The 13,917-nt window shown below is 34.3% G+C and overlaps 4 protein-coding genes and 1 pseudogene across 4 annotated transcripts; 4 read left to right on the top strand and 1 right to left on the bottom strand.

Annotated features, from left to right (window-relative positions):
* Positions 1-311: 311 nt before the first annotated feature.
* On the top strand, positions 312-1,666 carry LOC125368735 (50S ribosomal protein L14, chloroplastic-like). Its single transcript, XM_048370324.1, has one exon. It carries the CDS (start codon positions 1,091-1,093, stop codon positions 1,430-1,432), a length of 342 nt encoding a protein of 113 aa, XP_048226281.1. The 5' UTR covers positions 312-1,090; the 3' UTR covers positions 1,433-1,666.
* On the top strand, positions 597-956 carry LOC125368739 (50S ribosomal protein L16, chloroplastic). The gene has a single exon (XM_048370326.1). It carries the CDS (start codon positions 597-599, stop codon positions 954-956), a length of 360 nt encoding a protein of 119 aa, XP_048226283.1.
* A 1,203-nt stretch (positions 1,667-2,869) lies between the features above and the next one.
* Positions 2,870-3,283, top strand: LOC125368738 (30S ribosomal protein S11, chloroplastic-like). Its single transcript, XM_048370325.1, has one exon. It carries the CDS (start codon positions 2,870-2,872, stop codon positions 3,281-3,283), a length of 414 nt encoding a protein of 137 aa, XP_048226282.1.
* LOC125368734 (DNA-directed RNA polymerase subunit alpha-like) lies at positions 3,086-4,364 on the top strand. Its single transcript, XM_048370323.1, has one exon. The coding sequence runs from the start codon at positions 3,349-3,351 to the stop codon at positions 4,345-4,347; it is 999 nt and encodes a 332-aa protein (XP_048226280.1). The 5' UTR covers positions 3,086-3,348; the 3' UTR covers positions 4,348-4,364.
* A 77-nt stretch (positions 4,365-4,441) lies between these two features.
* Positions 4,442-9,853, bottom strand: LOC125368732 (annotated as a pseudogene).
* Positions 9,854-13,917: the final 4,064 nt, after the last annotated feature.

The raw sequence follows: 13,917 nt of genomic DNA, 5'->3' as shown, positions 1-13,917 counted from the left end.
AACAAATCAAATTAGAGGCTCCATTGTAAAATTAAGACCTAACCATTAATGGAGAAGCGATGGGAACGACGGAACCTGTAAATACATAAGATTTTATTGAAAACAAATCTTAATGATTTATTGGGAGGATAGCGAAAGGAACCAAAAGACAATCCATTTATTCTGAAGGATCGTGGATTAGCTCTACAAAACAAATAAAATAAATATTGAAAGAGTAAATATTCGCCCGCGAAATTTTTTAGATTATTGGATTTCTAAATTTTAGCGATCTGATATCATAATTATAATAAAAAAATATATATATATATATATATATATACCAATTTCTATTTCTATTCTAATAATCTAATAAAATAGAAAATAATCTAATAAATAAATTAGAAATAGATTAGATTAAGTAAATAAATTAAGTGAAATCTCAAAGAATCCCATGATTTAGTATATTATTCATCAAACACATATATATACATTTCATTCGCGAGGAGCTGGATGAGAAGAAACTCTCATGTCCGGTTCTGTAGTAGAGATGGAATTGAGAAACAACCATCAACTATAACCCAAAAAGAACCCGATTCCGTAAACAACATAGAGGAAGAATGAAAGGAATAGCTTTTCGAGGTAATCGTATTTGTTTCGGCAAATATGCTCTTCAGGCACTTGAACCCGCTTGGATTACATCTAGACAAATAGAAGCGGGACGACGGGCAATGACACGAAATGCACGCCGCGGTGGAAAAATATGGGTACGCATATTTCCCGACAAACCAGTTACTTTAAGACCTACGGAAACACGTATGGGTTCGGGGAAAGGATCTCCTGAATATTGGGTGGCTGTCGTTAAACCAGGTAGAATACTTTATGAAATGAGTGGAGTAGCAGAAAATATAGCAAGAAGGGCTATTTCAATAGCAGCATCAAAAATGCCTATACGAACTCAATTCATTATTTCGGGATAGGAATATAGAACTAAAGGAAAAAGACTTTTGTTTTGGGGTGCTAAAATAAATCGAAAGTTTTTTTTTTGTTTTGGACAAACAATATATCTTTTTTTCCTTTGCATTAAAATAACAGATAAAAAAAAAAAAATGATATGATCCAATCTCAGACCCATTTGAATGTAGCAGATAACAGCGGAGCCCGAGAATTAATGTGTATTCGAATCATAGGGACTAGTAATCGCCGATATGCTCATATTGGTGACGTTATTGTTGCTGTGATCAAGGAAGCGGCACCAAATTCACCTCTAGAAAGATCAGAAGTAATCAGAGCTGTAATTGTACGTACTTGTAAAGAACTCAAACGTGATAACGGTATGATAATACGATATGATGACAATGCTGCAGTTGTCATTGATCAAGAAGGAAATCCAAAGGGAACTCGAATTTTTGGTGCAATCGCCCGAGAATTGGGACAGTTAAATTTACTAAAATAGTTTCATTAGCGCCTGAAGTATTATAAAATAAAAAATTCTAAATAAAATAGAAGATAATACCATTTAAAATTAAGATGAGACCATGATACAGTTCTAGTATATAGTTATAGTATTTTTTATATAGTTTTTATTGTATAGTTATAGTATTTGAATAAAAATGAAATAGAATTTCATTAGTAAATTGTGTTTCACGCATATACCTTTAATAAAATAAGTAATTCAAAAAAAAAAAAAAAAAAAGTATGTTGATTATATCAAAACTAGAGAGAAATTCAAAATTTAGTTTATCATGGGCAGGGATCCTATTGCTGAGATAATAACCTCTATACGAAATGCTGACATGAATAGAAAAGGAACCGTTCGAATAGCATTCACTAACATCACTGAAAACATTATTAAAATACTTTTACGAGAAGGTTTTATTGAAAATGTCAGGAAACACCAGGAAGGCAACAAAAAATTTTTGGTTTTAACCCTACGACATAGAAGGAAGAGGAAGGGACCCTATAGAACTAGTCTAAATTTAAAACGGATTAGCCGACCTGGTCTACGAATCTATTCTAACTATCAAAAAATTCCTAGAATTTTGGGCGGGATGGGTATTGTAATTCTTTCTACTTCTCGGGGTATAATGACCGACCGAGAAGCTCGACTAGAAAGAATCGGTGGAGAAATCTTGTGTTATATATGGTAATCTTTCGGATATCCGAATTGTATCCCAACTTCTTATTTGTGAAAAAAAAAAAAAGAGAAAGAAGAGGTTTCTAATATCATTCCTATTACATTAATTGATACTTGAAGGGGATTTTAGATGGAATGAAAGAACAAAAAATGGATTCAATTTGGGAAGGTTAAATTTCTGAATCACTTTTTCAATAGTATGTTCCAAGTTCCTTTAGATAATGAAGATCTGGTTTTAGGTTATGCTTCAGGAAGGATCCAACATAGTTTTTTTATACCTATACTGCTCAGAAATAGTGTTAAGTATTTAGAATTCGACCAGAGCACTTCTAATTTATAGACTCCGTAACAAACAAAGATTTGAATGATTAGTCAGTTTTTTTTTTTCAACTTAAAAAGTCCTTTCACTTTCATCACTTTCAAGGGATACAATTCGCGATTTCAAAGTTTAAAGAAACTTATTTTCTTCAAAAAAAGTATGTATATTCAAAATTTAAGGGACGGCAAATATGAAAATAAGAGCTTCTGTTCGTAAAATTTGTGAAAAATGTCGACTGATACGTAGACGGGGGCGAATTATAGTAATTTGCTTTAACCCGAGACATAAACAAAGACAAGGATAATCTTGCTAAGCGGAAACGCTCTAAAGGATCTGATGTACAAATAAAAAAATGTATAAATAAAAAAAAGGATCTATTTTGACATGAAATGGATATATCCATAGACCCCTGACTTATATTTATGAGATAATAAAATATGGCAAAACCTTTACCAAGAATTGGTTCACGCAGGAATGGACGTATTGGTTCACGTAAGAGTGCGCATAAAATACCAAAAGGAGTTATTCATGTTCAAGCAAGTTTCAACAATACTATTGTGACCGTTACAGATGTACGGGGTCGAGTGATTTCTTGGTCCTCCGCCGGCACTTGTGGATTCAGGGGCACAAGAAGAGGAACGCCATTTGCAGCTCAAACCGCAGCAGGAAATGCTATTCGAACAGTAGTGGATCAAGGTATGCAACGGGCAGAAGTCATGATAAAAGGTCCTGGTCTCGGGCGAGATGCAGCATTAAGAGCTATTCGCAGAAGTGGTATATTATTAAGCTTCGTCCGGGATGTAACCCTATGCCACATAATGGCTGCAGGCCCCCTAAAAAGGCGTGTGTAAATATAAATATTGAAGAGATTTCAAGAGACAAGAGAAATAAATAATTCAATGATTTCAATATTATTATGATTCGAGAGAAAGTAACAATATCTACTCGGACACTGCAGTGGAAATGTGTTGAATCAAGAACTGACAATAAGCGTCTTTTTTATGGACGCTTTATTCTGTCACCACTTATGAAAGGCCAAGCCGACACAATAGGCATTGCGACGCGAAGAGCTTTGCTTGGAGAAATCGAAGGAACATGTATCACACGTGCAAAATCTGAGAAAATACCACACGAATTTTCGACTATAGCAGGTATTCAAGAATCAATACATGAAATTTTAATGAATTTGAAAGAAATTGTATTGAGAAGCAATTTGTATGGAACTTGTGACGCGTCTATTTGTGTCAAGGGTCCTGGATATATAACTGCTCAAGACATCATTTTACCACCTTTTGTAGAAATCATTGATAATACACAGCATATCGCTAGCCTAACGGAACCAATTGATTTGTGTATTGGATTACAAATCGAGAGAAATCGCGGCTATCGTATAAAACCGACAAATAACTTTCACGAGGGAAGTTATCCTATAGATGCTGTATTTATGCCTGTTCGAAATGCGAATCATAGTGTTCATTCTTATGGAAATGGGAATGAAAAGCAAGAGATACTTTTTCTCGAAATATGGACAAATGGGAGTTTAACTCCTAAAGAAGCACTTCATGAAGCCTCCCGGAATTTGATTGATTTATTTATTCCTTTTCTACATGCAGAAGAAGAAAACTTCCATTTAGAAAAAAATCAACACAAGGTTACTTTACCTCTTTTTACCTTTTATGATAGATTGACTAAATTAAGAAAAAATCAAAACGAAATAACATTAAAATACGTTTTTATTGACCAATCAGAATTGACTCCTAAGATCTATAATTGCCTCAAAAGATCCAATATACATACATTATCGGACCTTTTGAATAAGAGTCAAGAAGATCTTATGAAAATTGAACATTTTCGTATAGACGATGTAAAACATATATTGGGTATTCTAGAAATAGAAAAAAATTTCGCAATTTAATTTTTTTACCAAAGAATAAAATAAATCGATAGATGTTATCTAGGGAGAATTCACTTTGAAGCGACTATTCCTAGATAGACATACACATCATGATATTTTATTTTACAATTGAATCAATTTAAAAAGACCTAAAGTTAGGGATTTATCAATAGGCAATGTTGCTCCAATACCTAACCAAAGGGCTACTGCAGTACCAACCAAAAAGACGGTTGTCGCAACTGGACGACGAAATGGATTTTGGAATTTATTAACATTCTCCAAAAAGGGTACTGTTAATAATCCTGCAGGTACTGAAACCATTAAAAGAACACCCAATAACTTATTGGGTACTGTACGAAGTATTTGAAATACAGGAAAGAAATACCATTCAGGCAATATTTCCAAAGGAGTTGCAAATGGATCCGCAGGTTCACCAATCATTGATGGTTCTAGAACCGCTAATCCTACATTACATGCAATAGTACCTAGAATTACTACCGGAAAATATATAAAAGATCATTGGGCCATGCGGGTTCTCCGTAATAATTATGACCCATTCCTTAGCCAATTTAGCCCTTAATACAGGATCATTCAAGTCAGGTTTTTGTTATTGGGATAGGTGAATTCTTATAAATCCATCCTCCGAAGGAACCGGACATGATAATTTTTCATCATCCAGCTCGAGCAAGAATCAAACGAATCAAACAGATCCATATAAAAAATCTTGTATGTATAGATCTTATAAAATGTAAAATGTTAGCCATGTCTACACATATATGAATGATTTTATGTAATATTATGTAATAAAAAATTGACTGGATTCCTTTTCCAGAGTTGCAATTAATTATCCATTGCAAGGAATTCATTCTTACAGGTAAATGCTCAATACCCAAGTAGGCCTAAAAGGTGATCATGATTAAGTGCTTTTTGGGTCGTCTCAGACCTTTCGATTGGCCTTTATCTCTAAAAATATCGAGACTTTTTACATACAAAGGATTTACTTGTTACTAATATAGTTTAGCCTATGTCATTCTTTAGATCCCTTATTTCACTTCACTCCGATAGTATCATAAATCGGATCAATGCAGAGGAAATGACTGCATTTCCATACTATAAAGTATTAAGTAATCTATAAAGTATTAAGTAATAAAGTAAAGGAAATAAATAAAATAAAACATATAAATAAAATAGGTAAAATAGAATATAGATTCTACCATATCGCTTATTCTACTGGGTTTTACGGAGCCTGTTCATGTACAACATGATTGGATCTGATCATAGAAAAGATTCTCTTCAAGTGAACCAGCCTATCCTCTGTATGGGGCTTACGCAGTGGTTGGAACAAAGACACATTTGGTTATTAATTCCAATGTGGCGGATAAGGGCATATATCCGCACGGCCAAATCAATAGTCCAAGTCACACTCCCATAATCCATTTTCTCTTAGGAGAATTCGCTTCAACTATTCATGTAAAATAAAAAAAAATTGGAGTTGAAGGGAAATATCCAAATACATGTCTTATTCTTTTCAATAATCCATATTTGTAGCAATGAAATACTATTCTTCCTCCCCAAAGCGATCAATGGTTGATTACAAATATTTATAATCTATATTCTCTATACTATAAAGGGCCTGAAATACCTTGCTTACGTATCATTGGAAAGTGCATTAACATAAATACGGCAGTAAGAAGAGGTAATACAAAAGTGTGTAAACTATAAAAACGAGTCAAAGTGGATTGTCCTACACTAGCACTTCCACGTAATAACTCTACCAAAGGCGATCCTATTACAGGAATAGCTTCTGGCACGCCTGTTACAATTTTTACTGCCCAATAACCAATTTGGTCCCAAGGTAAGGAATAACCAGTTACGCCAAAAGATGCGGTCAATACAGCAAGAACCACACCTGTAACCCAAGTCAATTCACGAGGTTTTTTAAAGCCACCAGTGAGATACACACGAAATACGTGCAGGATCATCATTAAAACCATCATACTTGCCGACCATCGATGAACTGATCGGATTAACCAACCAAAGTTAGCTTCAGTCATTATGTATTGAACAGAAGCAAAAGCCTCAGTAACGGTCGGACGGTAGTAAAAAGTCATAGCAAACCCCGTAGCTACTTGTACTAAAAACAAGTAAGCGTAATTCCTCCTAAACAATAAAATATGTTGACGTGGGGAGGAACATATTTACTAGTTATATCATCTGCAATCGCCTGAATCTCGAGACGTTCTTCGAACCAATCATAAACTTTATTGAGATAGGTAAACCAGAGGGCCTCCCCCTCCGAGAACCGTATATGAAAATTTCATCTCGTACGGCTCAAACGGAACCACCAAAATACTAGTTGAAACGGATATGGGTAATAGAATAGAAACTTCTTAATCCTATGATTCAACAGTTTTCTTTGAAGATGATGATACGAAAAAAGAAAAATCCAAAAACTCTTCTTTGAAAACTCTTCTTTGTGGTTATAATGCCAAAATATCAAGTTGGCTCATTCATCTCTTGGTGTTGATTGTTACAGGCCTCTTGAATCTTCTATTTACCCATTTTTTTCGTATTTTTTTGTATGTAATGCAGCCTTACTGTTGTTTTCGTTATTATTGATAGGAATTTTCTTGTTAAGATCCTATAAATCGATTGAAACCTCAGATTCATATTAGAACCACGATGACTTAATAAAACTTCAAACTAAGTCCAAAGATTCCCTGAGTAAGAACCATTGTACCATCACTTATTCACTGAATAAATATAATGAGTAAAAATTCAAAGAAAGGTTTGTCCTTTGATCAAACATAGAAAAAGAGGAGGAAAAATCTTTCAATTTATACCTTCTAATTCTTTGAAATTTTTGGAATCCGGTCACGGGATCTGAATATTAAGTATGAATCATAGTTCTAATACTTCATAATCTATTTCATATATTCCGTGCTCCAGATACTAAAATAAATACCTGACGAGGTCAAAATCATCTCTATCAAGACGACAGGCCCACTCTCTGTACTATCAATAGGATCAATTATAACAAGTCGCACACTCATATTCCAGAAATACAGAAAGAAAGAAATTTCACGATCGAACTACCAAAATAGAATCAAAAATCTGAGACCAAGCCAAAATGCTTCTTTGTATTGAAAACTAGGACTTAGCGGTTCTTGTAAATCTAATTCATTGAGATTCCGTCTAGTAAAACGGAAGAATTATAAATCTCCAAAATAATAGATAGGAATACCGCAAATAGAGCCATTGCGACACCCATCAAAGGAGTAGTTCCCCATCCAGGAGCTACTTTACCATATTCCGAATTCAATGGTTTCAATAAATCCCCTACAACAGTTCGTCTTGGACCAGATCTAGAACTACCCTCTACGCTTTGTGTAGCCATAAATCCTATTTGTATTAATTGAGATCTGTTGACTTTGTATACCATTCCGTTGTAAATAAATGATCTTATCATAGATCCATTGTGGTCTTGAAATTAAATTATATAATAATGGAAACAGCAACCCTAGTCGCCATCTTTATATCTGGTTTACTTGTAAGTTTTACTGGGTATGCCTTATATACTGCTTTTGGGCAACCCTCTCAACAACTAAGAGATCCATTCGAGGAACACGGGGACTAGTTGAAGTAAAGAGCCTCCCAATATTGGGAGGCTCTTTACTTCAATTAAGATAACGAAAAATCATTTTATCTTTTTAGTTGGAACTTTAGGTGGTTCGCGAAAAAGATAGCGAAAAAATGATTCCTAAAGTTGAGACTAAAAGGAATGTATAAACCAATGCTTCCATAAATTCAATCGTGGTTTACAATTATAGCTTCCATACCTATTTATTTGAAATCGTCTCCCGGATAAAAAAAGAACAAGATTCAAAGAAAGGACGGCAATTCAAATTCAGATATCTCTAGTACCTTGTGTCAAATTACAAAAAGAAAATAGAATAGAGGCAGAAAGTAAGAGATATCAAATATTGTATCAGACTACCTGTCTTCTTGTAGTCGGATCTCCAATTTTTTGGAATGCTCCAAATTCCACTTGAACGTCTAAATCTGGATCAATGCCAGCAAAAACATCTCTGAACAAAGTTCGAGCACCATGCCAAATGTGTCCGAAAAAAAAGAGCAGAGCGAACGAAGCATGTCCAAAAGTAAACCAACCCCTTGGACTGCTACGAAAAACACCATCGGATTTCAAAGTAGCGCGATCTAATTCAAAAATTTCACCCAATTGAGCGCGTCTAGCATATTTTTTCACAGTAGCAGGATCACTATAACTGACTCCATTTAGTTCGCCACCATAGAACTCAATGGTTACACCTACTTGTTCGACACTATACTTTGACTCTGCCCTTCGAAAAGGAACATCGGCTCTAACAATTCCATCTCCGTCTACCAAAACAACTGGAAATGTTTCAAAAAAAGTAGGCATACGACGTACAAAAAGCTCACGCCCTTCTTTATCTCTAAAGATAGGATGTCCTAACCACCCAACAGCTATTCCATCTCCATTGTCCATTGAGCCTGCTCTGAACAATCCACCTTTTGCCGGATTATTGCCGATATAATCATAAAAAGCTAATTTTTCGGGAATTTTAGACCAAGCTTCAGATAAACTTTGATTTTCGGCCAGCCCAGCACTAACTCTTCGATATATTTCTTGCTGGAAGTATCCTTGATCCCATTGATAACGAGTGGGACCAAATAATTCAATCGGAGTAGTTGCTGAACCATACCACATAGTTCCAGCAACAACAAAAGCTGCAAAAAAGACAGCAGCGATACTACTGGAAAGGACAGTTTCAATATTTCCCATACGTAATCCTTTGTATAAACGTTGGGGTGGACGCACACTAAGATGGAATAGGCCCGCTAATATACCCAATGTACCCGCTGCAATATGATGAGAGGCTATTCCTCCCGGAACAAAAGGATCAAACCCTTCCACACCCCATGCTGGACTTACGGGTTGTACCTTTCCAGTTAGTCCATAAGGATCGGACACCCATATTCCAGGACCATACAACCCGGTTACATGAAAAGCGCCAAACCCAAAGCAAGCCACCCCTGAGAGAAATAAATGAATTCCAAAGATCTTTGGCAAATCCAAAGAAGGTTTTCCTGTACGTTCATCGCAAAATATTTCTAGATCCCAATACACCCAATGCCAAATAGCTGCCAAGAAGCACAAGCCAGAAAACACAATATGCGCCCCAGCCACGCCTTCATAACTCCAAATACCCGGATTCGTTATAGTTCCTCCTGTGATACTCCAACCACCCCATGAATTGGTTATTCCTAAACGAGTCATGAAGGGTATAACGAACATACCTTGTCTCCACATTGGATCGAGAACGGGGTCAGAGGGATCAAAAACTGCTAATTCATAAAGAGCCATCGAACCGGCCCAACCAGCAACTAAAGCTGTATGCATTATATGGACAGACAGCAAACGACCGGGATCATTTAATACGACGGTATGAACACGATACCAAGGCAAACCCATGGAAATACCCCTTTATTAACGAAAATAGACACTATGTAACTTTATTGCACTGGAAAACTATGTTATGGATCTCTCCTTTTAAGTAGATTATCTCGGAGAAAGAATTAATATTTTTTTCTATTCTTTTTCTTTTTTATTTTAGTAATAATGTAACAATTCCGTTTGTAGGAACAAAGAAAAGAGAACCAGATCTATTCTATACCCGATAAGTACCAATACGCAATGGGGGGTTGACTCTATTTTATATGAGCGAATGCATAGAGATTTGTTCATCATTCAAAGTACCTATTCGTAAGAATTGAACTCTATTGGTTTTGTCTTCCCTTTTTTATTTTATATATATATTTTATATATATATTTATATATTATATATATATAAATATATTAAATATATAAATATAAACTTATCGAATCCATGTATAAAATATTATAAAGGTTATTATTATTAAGACAATAAATTCATTGTTATAAGACAATAAATTCATTGTTACGTTTTCACATCAAAGTGAAATAGAGTACTGAAAATTTTTCTGTCATTTAATGCCTATTGGTGTTCCAAAAGTCCCTTTTCGAAATCCTGGGGAAGACGATTCCATTTGGATTGACGTATAGTGCGACTTGTCAGATATATTGGGTCATACGGGATTCCCCCGTTCTCTCCCCCGATTGAGATATCCTCGGTTTCGCCCAAGAAAGATTGATTAAATCATCCAAAATTTGGAGCGTGAAATGCAATGAAGTCCAATTAGATCTATGCTTTTGAGGTACTCAGATTAATATTATATATATCAATTAGAATAATTTATGGTTGGCTTGTTTGGACCAAAAAAATGAAGTATCCAGGCTCCGTTTAGAAGAACCCAATTGGTAATATATCTATTACGATTACTGCTTGTATCATATTCTATTTATGAAGTTGAAATAATTATGAAGTTGAAATAATTTCAAACTGCTAATCATACTCAATCGAATAATATAATAATGAATATGTCAAATATTTGGCAGAAGACGTGAAATGAATTAAATAAAAAAAGAAGTTGTAACAAAAAGACGCGGTATTGGGGCATTTGCTCTATATGTGCAAATAAAAATCGGGCAAATCTTTACTCGGAGTAGAGCACAAACCTAAAAGAATTGAAGAAACCCATTCAGGAACAAGATAATGCCGTCGTGATTTGAATTGAATCTCGATGAAAAATACATCAATGAGAAGTTTGTTTGATAAGTTTAATAATTTTTTTATCTTTATAGGGAAACCTTTTTTATTTTATAGGTAAACGGGTTAAAACTCATCTTTCTTGAAAACTGGAAGAAAAGCCCTTTCATTAGCATTAGACATTGAAAAAAGAGTTAAGTTAAAAGTACTCACTATCAAAAAGGAAGGTTGGAATCTACACATTGATTCTTTATTTTATTTTCGTCGATTTTTGTTGAACCGTATGCATCAAAAGGTGCACGTACGGTTCCTAGAAGATAGAAATTTATCTCAATCAACCGACTTTATCGAGAAAGATTACTTTTTTTAGGTCAAGATGTTGATAGCGAGATCTCGAATCAACTTATTGGTCTTATGGTATATCTCAGTATAGAGAGCGAGACTAAAGATTTGTATTTGTTTATAAACTCTCCTGGGGATGGGTAATACCCGGAATAGCTATTTATGATACTATGCAATTTGTGCGACCAGATGTACAAACAGTATGCATGGGATTAGCTGCTTCAATGGCATCTTTTATCCTAGTTGGAGGAAAATTACCAAACGTTTAGCATTCCCTCATGCTTGGCGCCAATGGGTTTTTATTTGAAAGAAAAAAGAAAACTATGCCTTCGCCATATGAAATATTGAAATATAAATATTAAGTAATAATAGCATGGCAGTTCGAATTCGATATAGATATAAGAATTGTTTTTTAAACATTAGATTATGTATCGAAAGAGTAGTATGAGATATTAAGTAAGGGTATTTCTGATTTTATTCTATCAGGGCCTATTTCAGCGTCACAAACTTTTTGTTTTCGCACCGGAGGGCTCTTAACATTATTTATGTTATAAAAATAAAAATAAAAGAGTACGAAAAAAAGATTTATTTTTCAAATAAAAAAAAAAAACTTTGGGATTGCTAAATCACTGATGAAATAAAGCAACGGGACCACCATAGTATTTTGTTTTATTTTTTAACTCCTCCAAAGACAAGGAAAGGGTGGTTATTGGATCATTTACTGATTTAAACCTGATAAACTCTATGTTTTTATTCGATAAAAAAAGGTAAGTAAAAGTGAATTCCATTGTGGAGCCGTATGCAATGCGTAAACAATGCCTGTACGGTTGTTCAATTCTATCTTTTTTTTTCTTATTATTCTTTATCTCTTCTCGTCATCTTTTTATTTATTATGCGAGATAGAATAGCCATTTTTTTCTTATATCATCAGGGTAATGATTCATCAACCTATTGCTGGTTTTTATGAGGCCCAAATAGGAGAATTTGTCCTGGAAGCAGAAGAACTACTGAAACTGCGCGAAATCCTCACAAGGATTTATGCACAAAGAACGGGAAAACCTTTATGGGTTGTATCCGAAGACATGGAAAGAGATGTTTTTATGTCAGCAGCAGAAGCCCAAGCTCATGGAATTGTTGATCTTGTAGCAGTTGCATAAGAAATAGCAGAAATTTCACGCAAATCACGATTGAATATTTTTTTTCTTACCGGACTTTCAATTTCAATTAAATATTCTTTAATATTCTATTAATTATTTAATAATTATTTAATAATAGAATATTAATAATAATAATAGAATATTAATATAGAAAAAATTCATAATCATCCGGTTAGGATCGATCTAAACCAGCCCATTATGCATATGATTCAACATGCCAACTATTAAACAACTTATTAGAAACACAAGACAGCCAATCAGAAATATCACCAAATCCCCGCTCTCGGGGGATGTCCTCAGCGCCGAGGAACATGTACTAGGGTGTATGACGACTTGTTCAGATCGTGAACTTGGACAAAAGAAAACTTTTTCCAATATCTATGATCAGTACGGATGAATAAGATAGAATAGAAGAATCCTTCATTATCTAAAAAAAGATCTATCATATTCGTCTATTGTGTATCAAATTTATGGTTTCATTGTTGCAACCTCAATTTTCAATTTAAAACGAGAAAGAGTTTCCCATTGGTAACAAATGATTATCCTTTAAGCGGGGAAATCTTATTAATCTTATTTAAATTAAAAGGCCAAAAATTATACCCTACTCTTGCAAGAACGGACTAACAGGGTCAACTAATTAGAAAATCCTCATAATTAAATACCGTTACTGTATAGACGGATCTCCTTGTAGAAAGACCTATTACTAGATAATTCATGGGTAGAGCCAAAAGTGAACTGTACATGTTAACAATAGCATTGATTAAATGATTAAATATTTATTATATTTATTATATTAAATGATTAAATAAGGAGGGGCTCCGGTGTATAGAGAAGACCTCACCGTTTAAGAAGTAACCATAGAAACGATGGAACCCACTATTATTTCTATTATTTATTTATCTATTTCTATATTTTTATTTACTACTTTTTATTATATTTTGTTTGATACCTAGTATCAATACAGTTTCTTATTTCGAGGTGAAATGCCTCGAAAGAAAAAATCGTGGTTGGGAAGGTTATAGTAGCAAAAGCCGTTGGAATTATTATTTTATACACTGGAAGAATCCGTTTTGTTATTATAGAAAAGGGGAAAAGAATAACTGAAAGAAAGGAAATCAATTAGTTATTTATCAAAGTTTCGTTTATTCAATGACCAGAATTAGACGAGGATATATAGCTCGGAGGCGTAGAACAAAAATTCGTTTATTCGCATCAAGCTTTCGCGGGGCTCATTCAAGACTTACTCGAACTATTATTCAACAAAAAATAAGAGCTTTGGCTTTGGCCCATCGGGATAGAGATAGGCAAAAAAGAAATTTTCGTCGTTTGTGGGTCACTCGGATAAATGCAGTAATTCGTGAGAATAGGGTATCCTATAGTTATAGTATATTAATAAATAATCTGTACAAGAGACAGTTGCT

The sequence above is a fragment of the Ricinus communis genome, unplaced genomic scaffold (assembly GCF_019578655.1).
Source record: "Ricinus communis isolate WT05 ecotype wild-type unplaced genomic scaffold, ASM1957865v1 Ctg17, whole genome shotgun sequence".
In the NCBI taxonomy this organism is placed as follows: Eukaryota; Viridiplantae; Streptophyta; class Magnoliopsida; order Malpighiales; family Euphorbiaceae; genus Ricinus; species Ricinus communis.
Note: the sequence above shows the minus strand (reverse complement) of the source record. Positions and strands in the feature narration are given on the sequence as shown.